At 51.5% G+C, this 20,835-nt stretch overlaps 1 protein-coding gene across 3 annotated transcripts in view; it reads left to right on the forward strand.

The window, feature by feature from the left end:
* Nucleotides 1-7,336: 7,336 nt before the first annotated feature.
* Nucleotides 7,337-20,835, forward strand: part of ADCY3 (adenylate cyclase 3) — a 93,996-nt gene continuing 80,497 nt past the window's right edge. The window contains exon 1 of one of the 3 annotated variants that reach the window (XM_073335572.2): nucleotides 7,337-9,683. In XM_073335572.2, the coding sequence (XP_073191673.1) occupies nucleotides 9,009-9,683 (675 nt within the window). In that variant the 5' untranslated portion in view covers nucleotides 7,337-9,008. The remainder of the gene's footprint in view (nucleotides 9,684-20,835) is intronic. The other 2 variants (XM_073335571.2, XM_073335573.2) reach the window with 2 other exon arrangements.

Genomic DNA, 20,835 nt, shown 5'->3' on the forward strand with positions numbered 1-20,835 from the left:
GCGTTTCACAGGGTGGATTACAGGTATCTTATGGGCACTTTACAGGCATTTGGCTTCAGGCTTTGCTTCGTGGGGTTCCTCCAGATGCTGTACATCTCTGTGGAGTGTCTGGTCAAGCTCAATTGGGCCCTTACTGAGTCTGGCACCTTTGGTCATCAGGGTTGCCCACTGTCTGGCCAGCGGTATAGCATCCAGCCCTTCCTCTATCTCCTCTGCAAGAGGATGACGGGGTTGGTGCTTCAAGAGCCAGACTTGCAGGTCATCTGGTGGGGTATGCCAACGATGTGCTACTCGTGGCTCAGGAGTCAGGACCTAGGGGACCTGGCACAGAGGGCAGCTTGCCAAGACAACTGTTCAGCAGCCTCTTTTGCCCGGGTGAGTTGGGTCAAGAGCTCTAGCCTGATGGCTGGGGAGTTGGGGATGGGTAGCAGGTGGGCTCCCTCCCACCCACGCAGAGACTTCCTGGACTACACTGAAGGAATTGGATGGACCCCATAGAGCTTGGCCAGCACATGGGATTGCCCACTCTACGTGTCCCCTGCCATGCTCCAGGAGCTGAGGGCGGTCTTGCACCTTGGTTCTCTCTCACTTATATCGAGCGGGTCCTGCAGGACGGTGCTCCCCACCCACCCATTGCCCCTGACCCTCCAGCACACATTGTCAGGTCTCTGCCCCGCGAGCCCTCCAGAGGGCTCTGATATACCACCTGAGTTGGCTGAATGCCATCCACTCAGTCTGTCTCCAGACCATGCCCCGCAAACATCTCTACTTGTTCATGCTCCATACCATCCACGTCTTCGCTCTTGTGTGTGCCACCTGCAGAGTGTGGGGAGCCCTGATGGGCCAGCCGGTATTTCACCTTAGACCCATGGCTTGCTGGGGATCTCAGTTAGTAGCTTCTCCATGGAGCCGGGAGCATGGGCATGTGGTTGGTGCAGTTGACTGAGTTCCCCGACACCTGCCCCTTCTGCAGTGAAAGGGAGACCCTGGCACATATCTGCGTAGGGTGCATCAGGCTGCAGCCCCTCTTCAGGCTCCTCCAGAACCTCCTGCTGAGGTCCTGGCTGTGTTTTTCCCTACACTTTCTTGTATTTGCACACTCCCATCTGTGGCTCCACAAAGTCATGAGACCTCCTCAACCTCCTCTTGGTGCTGTCCAAGATGGCCGTCCACTGCACCAGAAGGAGGAAACTTGACAGGGGTTGGGCTCTGGGACAGAGGGGGGTGGGGGAGGGCTGTTTCTGGTCCCTTGTTTTATCACATCTCCCGGCAGAGCTTGTATGGGCAGCGTCCACTGATGCTCCTTTGAGGAGCAGTGGGGCGCTGTCATGGGTTCTGTGCTTAGTGTCCCCCTCTGGATCCCTTGTTTGGGGCCTGTGACCTTTGCTCCTGGCCCGGTTTTGTTATTTGTTGTCCCTCAAACTCATTTGTGGCTTGGGCTCAGTCATTCCCCTCCCTCAGTTAGGGGATGGGCCTTTAGTTTTGGGCAGGCCTAGACCTGCCCCTCCCAGGACCCACAATAGGTATACAAGGTTCATTCATGGGTTTGCCAATATTGCAAAATGGGTGCATGGGCTGGGTGAGAAAAGGAAACCATTTCAGTAGCTACCTAAATGTCACTTGGTATTTGCACTTGCAAGAGTTCAAAAGAGCCCTTGTGACCACTCCTGTCTTAGCTCACCTGAGTCTCAAAGTGCGTTTTCAGACACAGGCCAGTCCTTATGGCTTGAAGGCAGTATTGTTATTACAACAAAAGTCAAAGTTCTGCTGAGAGAAACCATCGTGCCATCAGGAAGGGTTTCTTGGCAGTGATTAAATCTGTTTCACCACTATCTGTGTGGGTGAAAATTGGTGGTCAGGGCAGTCCATGCATTCCTCCAACAGCTCTTTAGAATTAGGAATCCTGAGGGGCAACTGGCCAGGTGGTTGGGGAAACTAAAAGGTTCTCAGTTCACAGACACACACAGGCCTGAGGACGAGCAGGGACATGCCACTGCCTTGTCCAGACGTCCTTTTTGGGAGGATAATTGCAAACACTGCCCCAAGCAGGAGAGTAAGGAATTGGTCATTCAGGGGAGTGAATGTGTCCAGAAAAAGATGGCTGTCTCCTCATTCCCCATGGATTGCAGAACAGAAGAGCAAATTCCTGGTTCATTTGCTGAAACAAGAAATGCAAGAAGAAAAGGAGTACTTGTGGCACCTTAGAGACTAACCAATTTATTTGAGCATAAGCTTTCATGAGCTACAGCACAAGGTTGCAAGAAAGGAGCAGTTGAAAGCTACACAAAAGAGAAAAAAACAAATCTCCAAAGAGATGTGAATGGGAATAAAGCAGATTTTGGGAATGGGGATTTGGAAAGTTCTAATCAGAAGAACACTTGCTACATAGTGTGTCAGAGGGCAATTTCCTGCAATCTCCTGGACAAACCTTACAGGCAAGTTAAACTTGATTGAATGAATTTCAGAGTGGTAGCCGTGTTAGTCTGTATAAGCAAAAAAAAAAAAAAAAAAAAAACAACCAAGGAGGACTTGTGGCACCTTAGAGAGTAACAAATTTATTTGGGCATAAGGTTTCGTGGTCTAAAACCCACTTCATCGGATGCATGCAGAGGAAAATACAGGAAGAAGAGATATATACACAGAGAACATGAAAAAATGGGTGTTGCCATACACACTGTAACGAGACCAATCAATTAAGGTGGACTATTATCAGCAGGAGAAAAAAACTTGTGTAGTGATAATCAGGATGGCCCATTGCAAACAGTTGACAAGAAGGTGTGAGTAACAGAAGGGGGAAAATTAGCATGGGGAAATAGTTTTTACAAAGCCCGTTGCCAACTCTGTCCACACCTAGTAGGACCTAATCACATCAGCCACACTGTCAGAGGCTCGTTCACCTGCACGTCTACCAATGTGATATGTGCCAGCAATGCCCCTCTGCCATGTACATTGGCCAAAGTGGACAGTCTCTATGCAAAAGAATAAATGGACACAAATCAGACGTCAAGAATTATAACATTCAAAAACCAGTCGGAGAACACTTCAACCTCCCTGGTCACTCAATTTCAGACCTAAAAGTCGCAATTCTCCATAAAAAACCTTCAAAAACAGACTCCAATGAGAAACTGCAGAATTGGAATTAATTTGCAAACTGGACACCATTAAATTAGGCTTGAATAAAGATTGGGAGTGGATGGGTCATTACACAAAGTAAAACTATTTCCCCTTGCTAATTTTTCCCCCAACTGTTACTTCCACTGCGTGCATCCGATGAAGTGGGTTTTAGCTCACGAAAGCTTATGCCTAAATAAATTAGTTAGTCTCAAAGGTGCCACAAATACTCCTTGTTTTTTTTTGATTGAATGAAGTTTCATATCTTTGGGGTCCATTGTATTAAAAATTCAATTGTTTGTGTGTTATAGTAGAATTGTATGTAACTTTTCTTAGAGACTGGCTGATGTAAAACCTTGGGGAAATGTTAGGAACTTCAAAGAACTGTTTGGGACAATACATGGGCAGTGGGTTTCCTAAGAGGTACTTGGGAGGCCTTTTGAAACTATGCCCTGGGGAGAAAAACCCATTGTCTGCTGATTACCTGCTCCTCCAGATCAAAGACCCCTGATCTGTGAAAGGCAGGACTAAACTTTTAATGAGTGCTATTTTATGCACTTGTGACCATAGAGGAGGAGACTCCTTTATGGGGTTTGAAGGCACCTGCCAGAGCCCATGTTGGAGTTGGCGTGATCTCTGATAAACATATTAGCTTATCAGAGCTCTGATTAACTTATTATGTGTTTAGGTTCTTTTATTGTTTTTAATACATTTTCTCTGCAATGCTTTTACCTTAAGAATAAATAAGCTTGCATAGAAAGAGCTATGTGGTAGTTTGACTATGTGGGCAGTTACAACATTAGTTGGAGAGAAAGCAAGCAGGTCTACTTTGACAATCTGTCTTTTGCTGGGAATAACACAGTAAACTGTTCAGCCTTGAGATACCCTGGTCAGAAGAGAGAGCGATACATGCAGAGCAGGTTCCTTTGCTGGATCACTAAGGGCAAATCCAGATGCAGTTGCCCTGAACTGTTACACATAGGTAAATAGCTAAACCTTTATTCATTTTTTTCTCTCTTCTGTTTGGGACTTGTACCTTTCTTGCTGTCATTGCAGATGATTTATGAAGTTACTCTGAGCTCCGTTGTGGTTGATGGAACAAGTTGAGAATGGAGATGGTGTTAGAATGGGAGTCACCACATGGTGCTGTTACACACAGTCTTCTAAGTTCTTATTCTCAGTTTGTGCACGGTGTACTTTCTTTGAAGAAAGGCTGTATCACTGTTAGGTTTATAAAGGTGTTCCTTTGGGAGGAGCTCTTGCAAACAGCAATAAAACTTGAAAAGCGCTGAACTCAGAAAATGCTAGGGGACTTGGATCACATTAATGGCTGTAGCTTGAACTTGTGCTGTCCATGTTGTACCTGATGTATAGCTCCCAAGGGCTGTCAAGCTGGGATCTTTCACCAGCACTGAATTCAGATTTTAAACAGTTATTAAAAATATATATATCTCCAAGGGCTCCCCGGCTGCACATGCGTTAATTTGAGTGTCATGCATGCACACGATTCAATCTGGTGGAGATTTGATTTCACATCAGAAAGCCTTTTTAGAGGTCTGGTGCTAAATTCTGCTAAGTTCTTGGTCTTCGTTTCTAGTGGCAATGAATTCTACTGGCTGATTTTGCCTTGTGCATGAATGTGTGTTTTCTAACACAGAAATTAATCCTTGGTGTTACTCCAGAGATTAATTTGGCTCAGAGATTTTGGTCTCAGTAGTGTATTGATTCACATGGTGTTTGTCATTTTTTTCCTCCCATTTTTAAGTGCTGTACAAGACCTCTAACGGCATCAGTATCTCCTTGCTAGGAGAGGATGTGCTGGGAGCTCAGCCATCCAGATGTTCTCACATCCTCCCTAGCTTCCAAAGATGCATCCTGCATCTGGAAAACAGTACTGGTTATGTGGAGAGAGGCAGAGAGTGGGTATGACAATGTAGGGCTTTCTCTCCTCATAGCTCTTTGCAAACCTCTCACAATGCCCCAGGAAATAAGTAAGTATTAGGCACTGTGGTGTAAAAATTGGGTAGTATCTCTTTAAATAGTATGTGAGCCCCCTAATGGCGCTCATTGTGTTCTCTGTTTAGAAACCAGCCAGGGCAGTAGTGTGTATATGTAACTAGGCTTTGCATGTTGTATACAATAAGTAAATGCAGTTACTTGAACCACACTGTGCCCGTGTGGTTCCTTCACATTGTTGTGCCCAGGACAAGAGTCACAACTGATCTGTTGTACAGATGGGGAACCAGAGGCAGGGAGGTTAAGTGAGTCACAGGGAGAGGCCCCAGGCCTGCCCAGGGTCAGGCAGCTCAGGTGACACTCGCACCTGCACCTGCTTCCCCCTCACTCCTGCTGCACAGACCGTCACCCATGCAGCTGGGCTGCAGCCACAGCCTGCCACTGCAGTTCACGGCTGCCAGGGTTGGTTGTGGTGCTGGCTGAGCCGGCTGTACCCTCCACGGATCAGGGTGGGGGAAGAGTAGCCAAGGCAACAGACAGTGGAGATAAAGAGGAGGGCATGGAAGAGTGGGTGGCCCTAGCCTTCCCCTCCCCTAGGCACTCCTCTCTACTTCCACCCCACGCCCACAAACCCAGCTTCTCCCCTCAACGACCTGCACCCTGCAGCCCCCCAGCCACCTCCACACACCTATCTACCCCCAGCTTCCTCTCCAACCCTTTGTACCGGCTGTCCTCATTGTCCCCCTGCCATTCCTACAAACCCACCTTCTCCAAGCCCCACTCACCCAGCAGCCCCCACAAATCCAGCTTCTCCCCTAAGTTACCTGCACCCAACAGCCCCCCCACCTATCTGCCCCCAGCTTCCCCCCAGCTGCCCTCATTGTCCCCCTGCCATCCCTACAAACCCAGCTTCCCCAAGCCCCACTCACCCAGCAGCCCCCCAAATCCAGCTTCTCCCCTAAGCTACCTGCACCCAGCAGCCCCCTCACCTATCTGCCCCCAGTTCCCCCCCAACCGCCCTCATTGTCCCAGTCATCCCTACAAACCCACCTTCTCCAAGCCCCACTCACCCAGCAGCCCCCCAAATGCAGCTTCTCCCCTAAGCTACCTGCACCCAGTAGCCCTCCCACCTGTCTTCCCCCAGCTTCCCCCCCAGCCGCCCTCATTGCCCCCCTGCCATCCCTACAAACCCAGCTCCCCCAAGTCCCCCCCCAACCAGCAGCCCCCCCAAATCCAGCTTCTCCCCATAGCTACCTGCACCCAGCAGCCCCCCCACCTGTCTTCCCCCAGCTTCCCCCCCAGCCGCCCTCATTGTCCCCCTGCCATCCCTACAAACCCAGCTCCCCCAAGCCCCCCCACCTAGCAGCTCCCCCCAAATCCAGCTTCTCCCCTAAGCTACCTGCACCCAACAGCCCCCACCTATCTGCCCCCAGCTTCCCCCCACCCGCCCTCATTGTCCCCCTACGAACCCATCTCCCCCAAGCCCCCCCCACCCACCCAGCAGCCCCCCCAAATCCAGCCCCCCCTTTATCTCCAGCTTCCCCTAGCCACTGAGCTTGTCCCATCTCCCCCAAGGCAAACCCAGCTTAGCCACCGAACAGCCCCCCTGAAGCTGCCGCCTTCCCCCCAGGCACCCCCACAAACACCCCCCCGCCCCGCCCCGCCCCAGCTCAGCCGCGGGGCGCTGTCTGAAGCCGCAGCGCTGGGCCCTCGGCCCCTGCTCGCTCGCTGCGGCCGCCGGGGCCGGTCCCGGTCCCCGTCCCCGTCCCGGGCGCTCGCCGCGGCTGCCCCGCACGCGGGGCCGGGGGACGCCGCGGGCGCCCAGCCGCCGCCGCCGCCGCCGCCGGCCAGGCTCCCCGAGCCCCGCGGGGAAAGGGGGCTGCTGCGAAGGAGCGGGGCGTGCAGCCGCCCAAACGTCTCCCTCCCCCGGCCCCGGGGGTCCCCTGCCCGGCTGAGACGGAACGGCAGCCGCCCCCTCGTCCCTCCAGCAGCAGCTTCTCCCCCCCCCGCCCAGTCCTGCAGCAGCGAGCCCGGCCCGCCAGCTGGGCGGAGCGAGCTTCCTGCGTTGATAGCTCGCCCTCTGCCCCGGGGGGGAAGGGGCTTCTCCCCCCGCACACCTAGGGGGAATATCCCCGCCGCCCTCTTCCTTAGTGTCATGAGCAGCCCACCCCCAGCCTGCATAACGGAGTTGTGATCCGCTGGGCAGCCTGACTTTCCTTTCCAGCGCCCCCACCTCTTCCCCCCCCCCCCCGCCAGGCGCTGAACTCCAGGTTTTGTTTGCAAGGGAGAGTCCCCGGCAGAGCGCAGGAGCCGAGCCCCGGGGTGGGTGGGTGCATGCAGGCTGCACACGTGTGTTCCCGAGCCATGCACTTGTTTGATTTTATTTTCTCTTCAATAATTTTAAGCTACGCCCATTCCCTCTCCTCCTCCATCATTTTTCTGCTGGGTGTCTGTGCTTGACAGATTCTCACCCACCCACCTCTGCGCACACGCTCCGACAAGACACCCAGTTGGGCGCCAAGGGGAAGAAGGGAATTCACCAAAAAAGCAGAGAAAAGAGAGAGAGACGGAAAAACACACAGACACGGCATCTGCCTCCCAAGACACCAGCTGCTGGGCAAGGAGGAGGAGGATGCAAGGAGAGGGACGCTGAAGATGGATGAGCGGAGAATCCAGAGGCAGAGTATGGACTCCGAATGGGGTTTTCGGCTGAGAGGGGCGCTCGGCTCTTAAAGAGACGTCTGTTTAGTTTGGACTCTGCCACCCATCCGTCTTCTCCTCCAGGCAGGACGTGGGCTCGCCCAAGAGCAAACAGAAGCCAGAGCAACCTGGTGACTGGCAGGGAATGCTAGCAGCGTCGTGGGGCTTCCAGGATCTGCCCACGCCGTTACTCTCCCAGGGTAGGAGACCACCATTTCCCACAGCCCTGCTTTAATTTCAACAAGGCCCAAACCAAAGAAGCCGAGAGGCTCTTCCCCACATCCCCTCCTGTCAGCACTGAGATGGTGAGGGGGGAGAGCTGGCCTTCTCCAGAACAAGGCCAGGGAACGGGCTACCTGGATTGATGGGGGAGCTGAAAGCAACAGTTGGGAGCCTTCAGGGTTGACAGATCAGTGCCTCTTCTGCTGACTGTCCTCCCCACCCCCCACCCCTTTTTTTTTCTTGTTGGCAACTCCGGATACAAACAAAATCTTCCTCCCTTCCCGTTAACAGCTGGATGAGAATCAAAGACCTGCAGGGTGCATGGAATGGCCGGCCAATGCTGTTTATGCCTTTGCCCCCGCATGGAGGGGGGAGCAGGTGCGATTTGGGGACCTGAGACCCTAGTGCATTGAGGAATATCATCCTGGCATTCAATTTGCAAATGGTTGCTGGGGACGAACGGTCCCGAGAAGACCAAAGGGGGAAAAATTGGGGAGGGAAAGGGGGAGAGAGACCCCAGATTCTGGCTTCTCTACTAAGGAGGCAGTGAGACATTTGTCTTTTTTTGGATTCTGTTTTGATTGCAGCCCCCAAGAGCACGGGGACTGGGGAGCGACTGGAGGAAGCTGGCTAGTTGGAGTTGCTAGTTGCAGCTCATGATTCTGTTTGTTTGGAGCCCAGCCAATTGGTTTTTAAATTGAATTTTATTTTTGGTGACATTTGAAAGGGGTGTGAGTGGGAAGGGTCGAGGTGTTACAGAGCAGCCAGTTGAAGGCTTCAGTGCAGGGGGAGGCAACTGGCACGCTTCCCCATTTGGAGCCTGGGTTTCTGACTGGAACGTCTGGGTTGGGGAGGACGTGGGTCTGAGGGGGAGAACTGAGATGCCATTGCTGATGCCTCCTTGCCCTTGCCTGTTGCTTGCCCTGAGGTAAATGGGAGCTGGAGCTCCTTTGGCGTAACCGTCGGCTGCAGACGGTGCCAGTTCTCCAAGGGTTGGCTGGGAAAAGAGGACAGGCAGAATGCCCGGGAACAGGGCCTTCTCTGAGCCGGAGTACTCGGCCGAGTACTCGGCTGACTACTCGGTCAGCCTACCCTCCGACCCTGAACGTGGGGTGGGCCGGACCCATGAGGTGACAGTGAGGAACTCAGGCTCATGCCTCTGCCTGCCGCGCTTCATGCGGCTCACCTTCGCTCCCGAGTCCCTGGAGAACCTCTACCAGACTTACTTCCGCCGGCAGCGCCATGAGACCCTCTTGGTGCTGGTGGTCTTCGCTGCCCTCTTCGACTGCTATGTCATCGTCATGTGCGCTGTGGTCTACACCACCGACAAGCTGGCCACCATCCTGGTGGCCTCAGTGGGCTTGGCCGCCCATATCTTGCTCTTCATCCTATGCAAGTACGGGCTCCTGCCGGACCGCATCTCCCGCAAGTTCATGCCCTATGTCCTCTGGATTCTCATCGCTGCCCAGATATTCTGCTACCTGGGCCTCAACTTTTCCCACTTCCACGAGGCCAGTGACACAGTGGGCTGGCAGGCCTTCTTCGTCTTCTCCTTCTTCATCACCTTGCCCCTGCGCCTCATGCCCATCGTGCTCATCACGGCCGTCTCCTGTGGCATCCACACCCTGGTGCTGGGGGTCACCATTGCCCAGCAGCAGCAGGGCGCCATCAACGGAGAGGCCTTGCTACGGCAGGTAAGGGGAGCCGGGATCCTGAGGCAGAGGTAGGCCAGCGGGAAGGGGTCTACTAAGGGCAGGAGGTTGGAGGGCCTATAATGTGGGGGAGTCAGTAGGGCCAGGGAGATGTTTCATGTGTAACTGACCTTCAGGGATGGGTACAGGGAAGTGAAGGCCCCTGTCACACATTTTGCAGGCTCCTGGGGTGAGGTAGTGAGGCAGCCTGTGCTTATGTTGAAGTGGGCCATGACTGGAAGCTTGGTCCAGAAGAGCATGTACCACCAATCGTGTCGCCAGCAATACTGGTCAGACCTTGGGTCCGTCTTCCCCACATTAGGGACATTGAAACACCATGGCCCTTACCTTACATGCACTCCAAGCCCTGTGCACCTGGGTCTGGGATAAGGGGACAACGTTTCTGTCTTTGGGGCTGTCTAGTTGCCCAGAGAGCAATGGTTCTCGAGCTGTGGGTGGCCATCTCCCCAAGAGGGGCTCCCCACCAGTTATTCAGAGGATCAGAAACCACCTCCTGTTCTCAGCTCCTGCCAAAGCTAAAATAGCCACTGGCAACGGTAGCCAGGGCCATTGTATACATCATCACACGATTCCCCCAGCACCACCTGGCTGCCCACTGTGCCCTGTATATTAAACTCTAGGCACCTGCCCATCATGGCGATGGGCATTTTAACGATGTCATCGGGGAGAGAGTGAATAGTCTGGGGTGCCAATGTCCGTTTGTGTATATGGATAGTATTTATCATCCAAAGATCTCAAAGTGTGTCACAAACTGGGGAGGTATCATTCTCTCTGTTCTACGCCTGGGAAAACAGAGGCCAGGGCAAGGAAGTGACTTGCCCAAGGTCGCACTGTATGTCGGTGGCCGAGTTGGGGGCAGAACCCTCACTCCCAGTCTGGTGCCTTCTTTGCAGGTTTACTACTTATGGTGGCCATACAGACATGCCAGGAGAATCCCAGCTCCTTTGCTGTTTTGGCCTCCCAAATGGCTGCCTGGGGTATTAAACCAGCTTAGAGAAAATATAAACACAGATGCCCTAGAATTATTGTATGCGGGGATGGAGTTTGCACACTGAGGTGGGGCAGCCGCTGTGCCAGACCACTGTGAGAGGACATGCCCATCTTCTAATCTATCACAAGGATGGAGCTTCCACCAGCAATGTGGGCCACCACTATTCCAGTGGCCAAATGCTGGTGCCATTGGATCCACTGGGAGTTGTGCTGTTTTAGATCAATGGGAGCGGGCTGTGACCCCAACCTGTTTCTCCAAAGGAGACCCTCCTGTAAGCAATCTGCTCTAGTGTGATTTTTTTTTTTTTTTTGTAATGCTCCAGCCCAGGCTGGTCTCCGGCTCGTGGATGAGCCAATTCCTACTAACGATGTTTGCAACGGGACCAGCGGTGACTTCCATTCCACTGCCCGCTTAGTGCTCTCTGTTGGGCATTCTGCAGAGGAGTGAGGCTGCTGCTTTCACCGCTATTCGAAAAGACCTTTATTTGCAAAACCCATTGGTGGTTTCAGGTGCCCAACCTGTGACCCCGTAGAGGGGTCTGATTGTCAGAAATGCTGCGTGCCCCCCATGTGAAAGTCAGGCTCCTTTTAGGCCCCCAAATTCACTAGACATTGTTGAAAATTTAGGCCAAAGGCTGTGTGACGAGAGTGCCCTACTTCTATATATGGGTCAATAGGTAGTTACAAGCTGAGGTGCCAGGAGATGGTGCTCCAGAGCATGTAGCTCTGGGCTTTGTAGGCCTAGTGAAACTTGCTGTTACTGTGCACTGCAAATGGCTTCCCTTGTGTAGTGCTTTGCATTGGCTCTTAGCAGACCGTGAGCTTTTAGGGGCTGCTATAAGAGTACAGATTGCTGTGGGCTAGATCCAGCTCTCATTGGCTTTACCAGGATCAGGCTCCCGGTGCAACAGTACTAATTGGGATGGGCTGGTGTGGGAGTCAAGGGCTATATTTTTCCCTTTGGTAGTGCCATGAGGCGCTCATCCCTCTTTACAGCGGTGGGGAAGAATCATTACCACTGTTTTCCAGGTGGAAAAACAGCAGCTGCATGACTTGCCCAAGGCCAGGCAGCGAGTCAGTGACAGAGGAAAGAATAGAACCCCATGCCTGCCAGCTGTGTACCCTACCTGCTTTGCCTCTGCACCGATACACAATTCAAAGCATGGCAACGGCCTGTGATCTCACGCCAGGCATAGCCACCGCCCCGTGACTTTTCCATTGGGACGAATTCAGTCAAGTCTGACTTTTGCAGACAGCCTGTATCTATATTTCTATTGTTTCTTTAGTCACCACCTAGTCATGTCCATGTGTTTCATGGCTGTGACGCTTTCCTCCTCGGCCCTTGGTCCTTTTCCAGATGGGCTTCGTCTGGTCTTGAATGGTCTCAGCTGTTTGCAAGGGGGCATTTGGTTGTGAGTTGCACTCAGTGGGCTGTCTTCTCTTGTTGCAGGTTTTCCACAGACGTTTTAGTGCAGGGGTTTTCAAACTGGGGGTCGGGACCCCTCAGAGGGTCAAGAGGTTATTCCTTGGGGGGGTCGCAAGCTGTCAGCCTCCACCCTCAACCCCGCTTTGCTTCCAGCATTTATAATGGCATTAAATATGTTTAAAAGTGTTTTTAATTTATATCGGGGGGGGGGGGTCGCACACATGCTTGCTATGTGAAAGGGGTCACCAGTACAAAAGTTTGAGAACCACTGTTTTAGTGCATCTGTTCTCTTTGGATGACAACTGGACCCTGGTGTGTGTGTGAGTGAGTGAGAGAGATCAAGGGGTGGGACTGCAGTTTTGGAAGCAGAGCAGAGGCAGGGTGTGAAAAAGCGTGAGCCTGTCTGAGGGTGTTGCCACAGTTTTAAAAAACCTCTGTACAAGACTGTTCCCTGTTTAACAGTTCAGCCCAGCCATTCTTTAGTGGTCTGACAATCTAGGCAAGAGCTGCCAAGAGGTCGATACAATACAGTACATCAAGCATTTGCCCAGGGAAGAGTTGCACAGAACTAGTGGGCTAAAGACTATTAGATGCCTGTAAATATCGGGACAAATTCATCCCTGCCGTAACATCAGTGTAATCGATGGGGTTTTTACATCAGGAAGTGAATTTGGCCCAAGACATTTTAGACGCAATGCCAGGCAATTGAAACAATAGCATTCACCATTCTCTTACTGCCTTGGACCTGCTTATTTGGGCAGCCTTTATATTAAACCCCCAACATCCCTCTAAAGGATAGGTATGGGCAGATCCCATCTCACGAACAGAAATCTGCCCTGGGCAAGTATAAATTGACCGATGCACTAGACCATATAGCTCTTTCCTGCCTCAGTGTCAATAACTTTATCAGCATGACGACAAATGATGCATTGAGTTTTTACAGTATATCCAGTGTCTGTGTCTAGTTTTGGCTTTCACAACAGGCATGAGTAGGCCTGAACTTGGGGAACTGGACTGAGCCAAATAGCTCAGTGTTTGTATGGGATACCATTTATGCCGCCAAAATAATAAATCAGGCCTTCTGGTGTGTGCTTCAGACCCACAAATGTCTCCTGGAGGCAATTTAAAAAAAAAAAAAAAGCTGTTGAAAATATATAGACTCATTGTTAGCACATAGAGATCCTGGCTATAAATTCAAGCCCTGGACATACACAGTAAGGGACGGTCTTCGCCTCTGAAAGCTTACAGTCTTAACAGACAAAATAGATTATTATCCCCAACTAGAGAATTGAAGCGCACTGAAATTAAGTGACTTACCCAGGGCACACATGAATCCATGGTAGAGCTGGGGACCCAGATCTCAAGAGCCCCAATCCACTGCCTTCATCACAAGACCTTCTCCCCACAACTACAGTACCAATCCTGGAACCTTCCCACACCTCTAATGTGCCCGTTTTGTATCACTGGCCTTTTCAGATTTGGTACTAGCTGCCACATATTAGGAGACTGTTTCTGCAATACTTTTCTTTCTTCCCAAGTCACATACCATTTCCCTTCCTTGCCTCTTATCAGGAACCATCTGCATCTTTCCAAGAGCTTCTTTGCAAAGCAGAAAGTGTCTTTCATAGTCAGTTTTTGTCCCACATATGAGCTACTAATTCTTTCCTCCTCAGCTTTCCTGTGGGCCCTTTGTGGCCTGGCTTTTATTTCCAGTTTGTACCCATGGATTCCGTGTAGGGGAAGAATCTGACTGTGTTTTGCACATTCAGCTGTAGTAAGATATCTGTGCACTGGATTTTTGAAAGGTTCTGTAGTAATCCAGCTTGTTGTGGGGTTTTTTGCTCTGTTTTGTCCAGTAGGCAGTATGTTACCTTTGTCAAGGTTAGTGGAGCCTCTTGGGCACCGCTTATCTTTGAGTAGGGTTGTTTACATCCTGGCTATGGATGTGCTAATGATTAGGGACCCACCAAATTTACGGTTCATTTTGGTCAATTTCACGGTCATAGGATTTTAAAAAGAATAAATGTCATGATTTCAGCTATTTAAATCTGAAATTTCAGTGTTGTAATTGTAGGGATCCTGACCCAAAAAGGAGTTGTAGGGGGTCACAAGGTTGTTTAAAGGGGGGATGTGGTATTGCCACCCTTCCTTCTGCACTGCTGCCTTCAGAGCTGGGCCCTCAGTCAGCAGCCGGCACTCTCCGGCCTCCCAGCTCTCAATGCAGCAGCGCAAAAGTAAGGGTGGCATGGTAAGGTATTACCACCCTTTCTTCTGAGCTGCTGGCAGGGGTGCTGCCTTCAGAGCTGGGTACCCGGCCAACAGCCACTGCTCTCTGGCCGCCTAACTCTGAAGGCAGTGCAGAAGTATGGGTGGCAATACTGTGATTTCTTCCCCCCCCCCAACTCCCTTTTGAATCAGGACCCCCAATCTGAGAAACGCTCGTCTCCCCCATGAAACCTGTATAGTACAGGGTAAAGGCACATAAAAGACCAGATTTCATGGGGGGAGACCAGATTTCATGGTCCACGATGCATTTTTCATAGCTGTGAATTTGGTAGGGCCCTACTAATGATGTTGAGATCAGAGTGTGTCTTTAGCACGGCTCTGTCTTGGGTTCCGCAGTGCTATGATAGGTGGAATGCTCCACTGCTCTCTCTGTTTCTCTCTTTTGCACGTGTGTCTGTGTGTGCTGCAGACCCAGTGATCAGAGCGCACGGGACCTCCAAACCGCAGGATCATCCAGCAGTGGTCAGGGCATCGCAGCACTCATAGAATCATAGAATATCAGGGTTGGAAGGGACCCCAGAAGGTCATCTAGTCCAACCCCCTGCTCGAAGCAGGACCAATTCCCAATTCATGATGTGGAGTCCTGAAGAGAATTCAGGACAGTGGTCTCCAAATGGGCATGGCTGTCCTGTGAAAAGTGGCTGGCCCAGCATAGTCACCTTAGCCTCTAATGGAGGGCTTGAGGCCTGTTAAAGAGGTGTGACGTGTGGGTGAAGACAGGCTACCCACTCCAAATGTTTCCAGCCTCTTTGAAGAAGTGGCCAAATCCCTGAGGTTTAAGGTTTTGTCATTCCCTGGGGCTTTGCCCTGATTACCAGTAGTGACCAGCAGCTGTGTCATTAAGACCCCTAGTGCAGATAGCCAAAGTTTCTATTTGCACTGGTATAAACTCATCCCTGGGTGCAGGGCACCACTGTAGAACCGGCTAATAGTGGCTAACTCTGCCTGTACTAAGCCGTACTGTGGGGTGGAATTGGAGCAAATCCCCAGGCGTGAGAGTTCACGATGGGCCTCCCCTTGTAATACATTGCTGTGAATCCCAGGTAAAGAGATGATCTGTTCCGTGTCATCCACTGAAACCAAACCCTCCACCCCAGCACCAGCCTTTCAGTGCTCTGTGTTAATTGTTTCTGTCGTACAGGGCATACAGGGCCAGGAAAACCTTGGCAACTCGGCATGCCTGAGTCTCTGCACTCTGGAAAAGAGGAACATTATGTCCAGAAATAAACATATGCGTTATTATTAAAGACATTTATATGGTTCCTGGAGGGTTTTGCTATTAATAGGGTGTTGCTGGGGCAGTTCTAATCTGGGCTGGAAGGCTATAACAAGCAAAGCCAAGAAGTTCTGCTCCTGATCAAGCTGACAAAGAGGCCGGTGAATGATGCACCGCAGCAGGGGTCAGAGTTCAGGTTCCAGTAAGAAATCAGGAAGGATGGATGGCCCAGGGGTGAGGGCACTAGCTGGAGACCAGGTTTCAATTTCCTGCTCTGCCACAGACTCCCTGGGTGACTTTGGGCAAACCACTCTGTGGTTCTGTGCCTCAGTTTCCCAGGTGTTCTATAGGCATAATAGCTCTGCCCTGCCTCACAGGGGTGGTGTGAGGATAAATAGATCCTGCAGTTGTGAGAACCAGCTACTTCCGGGAGGTAGGAGAAAGTCAAATGTTCTCCAAATCTCTGCAGTCCACGTTGTCATAGGATCCAGTCTCTGGTAGGTTGGGCTGTTATACGGGAAGCATGGCTGCGTTCATGCTATCTTGGTGCTTGCAGTCCCAAAAGTAGCCTGGAAGTCCTGGGGAATGGAAGAGAATGGAGGAGAAAAAAGAGAAAGAGAGTCAAACCTCACAAAAGCTTTGAGTTCACGGAGAGTTTTGGATGAGGCAGTTTCACCATAGGGGGTGGGTGGTAGAGGCTTTTATATAATTCAGATAGCTTGGTCCCTGTCTGATGCAAAGTCCCTGGAATATAAACAGTGAGACCCACAGGGCTCTCTTGTCTTTGTGCCTTCTTCTATACCACACTAGAGGTTTGGAACTGTCTGCCTCCTCTGAGTGTGTACGTGTGTGCTGTCATCCTCTCGGGGCAGGCCCAGAGACTAGCCCATGCATGGAGGGTGGGACCTGTAGATTGTGTTCCCCAGTGGTCAGATTGGAAGGAGGGGGAAAAGGGGCAATACACTAGTCAGACTCTATTCACAATCCTAGAATAGCTGGATGTTTTTGCTAAAATTATCAGCAGCAATACAGTTAACAATGTTGACTTTGGAACAGTCACTATTAGGTTTCAGAGTCAACACCAACATTGCAATAAATGGGGGGAGGAGTTCACCCTTCTCAGACACATTGCCGCAAACTCTCAGGAAGTCAGTACTGCCTTGAGTCACACTTGCTGAGCCCCCAGAATTCCCAGGCCACTTAATGAGGTGCCTAAATATGGATTTTTGATGCCTTATTGTAAGTGACTAAGGTAGCAAATCTTGGCCTGGGTTTTTCTCCCTGCTGCCAATATGCAGCAACTCTTGCCAGCAGCTCCATGTCAGCTCTTAGGGCAGAGCCAGCCTGTTTGTTATATGTTCGTACAGCACCGAGGACAGGGGTCCCACTAAGTGCTGCGTTAATATAAATAATAAATACCTCCCTGGTGTCCTCGAATTCTATGACCTCATCCTTTCCAGCCGATCCAATTACCGCTTTTAAGATCTTCTCCCTTCTTGATTCTCTCTACTGGGTTCCCAGTTTCTTCTCCAATCACAAGTGTCTCCTAACTTTCAAAGCTCTCCATACATTTGCTCCTGCCTCCATCTCCCCCGGCTGCGCCCAATCTCCTCTCTTGGCTGCTTCTCTTGACAGATCCCATTTGAAGCTTCGTTTCGTCTTTCCTCCCATACCTGGGATGGCCTTCCAGGTGTAGACCAAGTTCCTTCTCTCTCCTCCAAATCCCACCTGTCCCAGAGAGCCTATTGACAATGACAAACACATTCCTGTTGGCCATATCTACACTGCTACAGGGCTAGGGGAAGCGGGCTATAAAGCGGTTCAGGGGGGCAGTGTAGATGGGATGGTAACTATGTCCCAAGTCCAGTGACAGCCTTGGGTTGGCTCAGATCCCCTGGCCAGTACACAGGGGAACACAGGGTTGTGACTAACCAAGTCTGGGGGACAGACATTTTTGTCCCTGTTCCTCAGGTGGTGTAAATCAGCTCTTCTGAGGTCAGTTTACATCGATCTGAGACTCTGGCCCATGGTGCCTAGAGGCTACAAGCGCCTTGGGGCAGGGACTCTCTGGGTGTCGTGCTAGGATGTGTCTCCTGTGCAGCGCGTTGTGATCTCCCAGCGCTATGGTGATGATCGAAGCAGGGAGGTTATTAACCCTGGTTTCTTTCTCCCCGCCTGCTCCCTCTCTCAGCTTGGGAATTGTTTGTGTTTTAGTCTCTCCTCCCATTCTCTTTAAAGCCGGCTCTCGCTAATTGTTTGTATTTAGCGTTAAGTAAGTGAAGCCCTGGGCAGCCTCTGCAGGGAATTTCCTGCCTCCCGAGCCACAGGCAGTGCAACAGCACCTCTGGGGCTGAATTAAAGGTGTTAGCAGGGATGAAACTAATGGGGTCCTAAAACCCTTCCACTGCGGTTAGGCTTGGAGTGTAACCCACAAGCTCACGAAAGTTTATGCCCAAATAAATTTGTTAGTCTCTAAGGTGCCACGAGGACTCCTCGTTTTTTTTGCTGATACAGACTAACACGGCTGCCCCTCTGAAACCTCTTTCTCCAGGTGCTTCTGTTTCTAGTGCTTGTACTGGTTCTGCTTGCCTCCTCGGTGTAGCTGTTCCCTAGCTCCCTCTGCTCCCTGCTTTCTGACAGGAGACTGTTGGCAGAAGGACCTTGAATCTACCTACTAGTTTAGGGTTGCCTTGGGCATGGGGTTGCATCTCTGACCATTTTGGCTAGTAGCCATTGATGGACCTATCCTTTATCTCTTTCTTCACTGCACCCAGTTATACTTTTGGCCATCAACATCCCATGGCAATGAGTTCCACAGTTTAACTTGCCATTGTATGGAAAAAGTACTTCCCCTTGTTTGTATTAAACCTGAGGCCTATTTAAAATAAAAATACCTTTGCGTGTGCTGCTGCTGTTCTTTTTTACTCTCTCACCCTGCCTCCTTCCAGATGTTCTTAAAAAAACCTTATTGGGGTGCGGTGGGGGGTTAATGAAGAGCCACAGAGCTTTCTGCCTCCTAGTCCCAGGTGTGAGTCCAGCCCACCTGGACGCGCACCTGGGAGTGAGTGATAGAAATGACCATTTGGTGGTCTGTGTCAGTGCCTAGTGGACAAGAACCAGAATCGAAGGAAGGACAGCCACTCGCTTTAAACTTGTTTGTTCTTCCGTTCCTCTTTGGCACGATCAAGAGGACAGAGGATTAGAAATGCCGCTCTTCTTACCCAGGAGGAAAACAGACCTAGGAGATCTCCTCTGGGATGCTGGCTGTAGAGCAGCCCCCTTCGTTTGAGCCTGGGGGTTGTGTCTGATGAAACTTTCCATTCGTTAAATGGAGTGGGGATTTATTTATCTTCAAGGGTAGCAAAAATTCTGTGCTTTGGCTCAAACTTATTTTAACCCCTTAGTTCTGTCACAGGGAAAGGAGCGACTCGGTCCAAACCTGCTCCCCACACTTGTCAGGCTAGGCATACGCTGAGAAAGGCCTTCTCGAACGCAAGGGCTGCACTGGACGTTTTCCACACATGATCGTACGGGAGTCACCACTAAAGAGGAGTCTAAAGGCCAGATCCCCAGATGCTGATGTAAATCATTGTAGCTCCATTGTCATGAGACAAAGCACAGAAACCCAAGAGCGGAGGCATGGTTGGCATGGGGAAAGGAGACCCCGGGGAGGAGGAAATTCCATCTTGCTAAGGTAGCCTGAAAGGACTCCACCAGCCAAGCCCAGCCTGGGCCCCCCTCTCTGCAGTGGTTCGTTACTGGGCTGAGGATCTCTGGGTTCAGATGCTGAATAATAATAAGTGCACGTGAGAAGCTCCCTTGGAGAGGTGGATTTTGTGCAGCTCTGGTGCTTGCAGAACACTGTGGGAGCCTTCTGAGCAGACACAGCCTCCTCAGAACAGTTAGTTGTCATGACAACGTGGGGGAGTTGTTCAAAATAGCAAGTGGCCGGCGTTTGGATGGTTGTGCCCCCGCCACCCCCAGAACTTTCTCCCTCCGTCTCCTAGGAGTCTCTGTTGAGGGGGTTTCCCTTTTGTTGGGAATCCCCCATCCCCTCCGGCCAGCATGATTGCATTGCGCAGCCATTCCCGAGCGGTCCTGGTGGGAAAACCATCTCTGTGGACCTGTCAGCCTGAGCTGACACTTGTGTGGTGTCTCGCCGGCTCCAGGGCAGATGGCTCCCTCAGAAAGGAGAAGGGTGGGTTCTGTTCCCCTCTGACGGCCACCCCTCTGCAGCCCAGCTCTGGGAGTCAGCCTGCACCTCTTCCCTTCCCCTTATCGTCACTGGGTCTGGACATCACTTAGTCTCGGGATGAATCATAGAATATCAGGGTTGGAAGGGACCTCAGGAGGTCATCTAGTCCAACCCCCTGCTCAAAGCAGGACCAGTCCCCAATGTTTGCCCCAGATCCCTAAATGGCCCCCTTGAGGACTGAACTCACAACCCTGGGTTTAGCAGGCCAATAGTCGTGGTTGGAGTTTCTGAGGGTACATCTATGCCGCACTGTAAACCTGGGTCTGTGGGAGCCATACTTGCGGACTCGGTGTTTCCAGGCCTGGGCTTGAGTGTCCACACTACACTGTAAAACCTGGGTTTACAGTGGCTGGACCCAGGGCTCACAGCCGTGCTGGCGCATCCATTCGGCACTACACCAACGTTCTAACTTGGGTCTGCGTCCACGCTGCCAAACGACAGGGTTTGGACCTGAGTCACAGCAGGAGTTGGGCTCAGACCCAGGGGGACCTGGGTCCTGAGTGTTTGCTGCCAAGTCACACTGATTTGTGTATGGACAGTAGGGAGGTTTGGGCTCAGACCTGAGTCAGAGCCAGGGTTTACAATGCAGTCTGGATGCACCCAGAGTGCTGTCAGAGCAGTAATGCGCTAATAGCATCTGGATTGGAAATGCCATGTGGACAGGGCTTGGTGTTTGGGACTGTGATGGGGCGTGTACCCGTACTGCAGAGAGGATGATCAGGGTGCTGCTAGTCTGGGACTTGGGAGAGCCAGGGTCAATTCCCTGCTCTGCCAAGTGCTTCTTGCGACCCTGGGCAAGACACTTGGCCCTCCTGTGCCTTATTCCCCAGGTGGAGCATGGAAGTAATGGCCCTGCCTCACCTTGCAAGGGGGCGGTGAGGATAAATACACTAAGATTGGGGAGTGCTCAGATGCTGCAGAGAGTGAGACCCTGGCCTGCTCAGTATGCTCACACCTCGCT

This window comes from Lepidochelys kempii, chromosome 3 (assembly GCF_965140285.1).
Source record: "Lepidochelys kempii isolate rLepKem1 chromosome 3, rLepKem1.hap1, whole genome shotgun sequence".
Classification (NCBI taxonomy): domain Eukaryota; kingdom Metazoa; phylum Chordata; order Testudines; family Cheloniidae; genus Lepidochelys; species Lepidochelys kempii.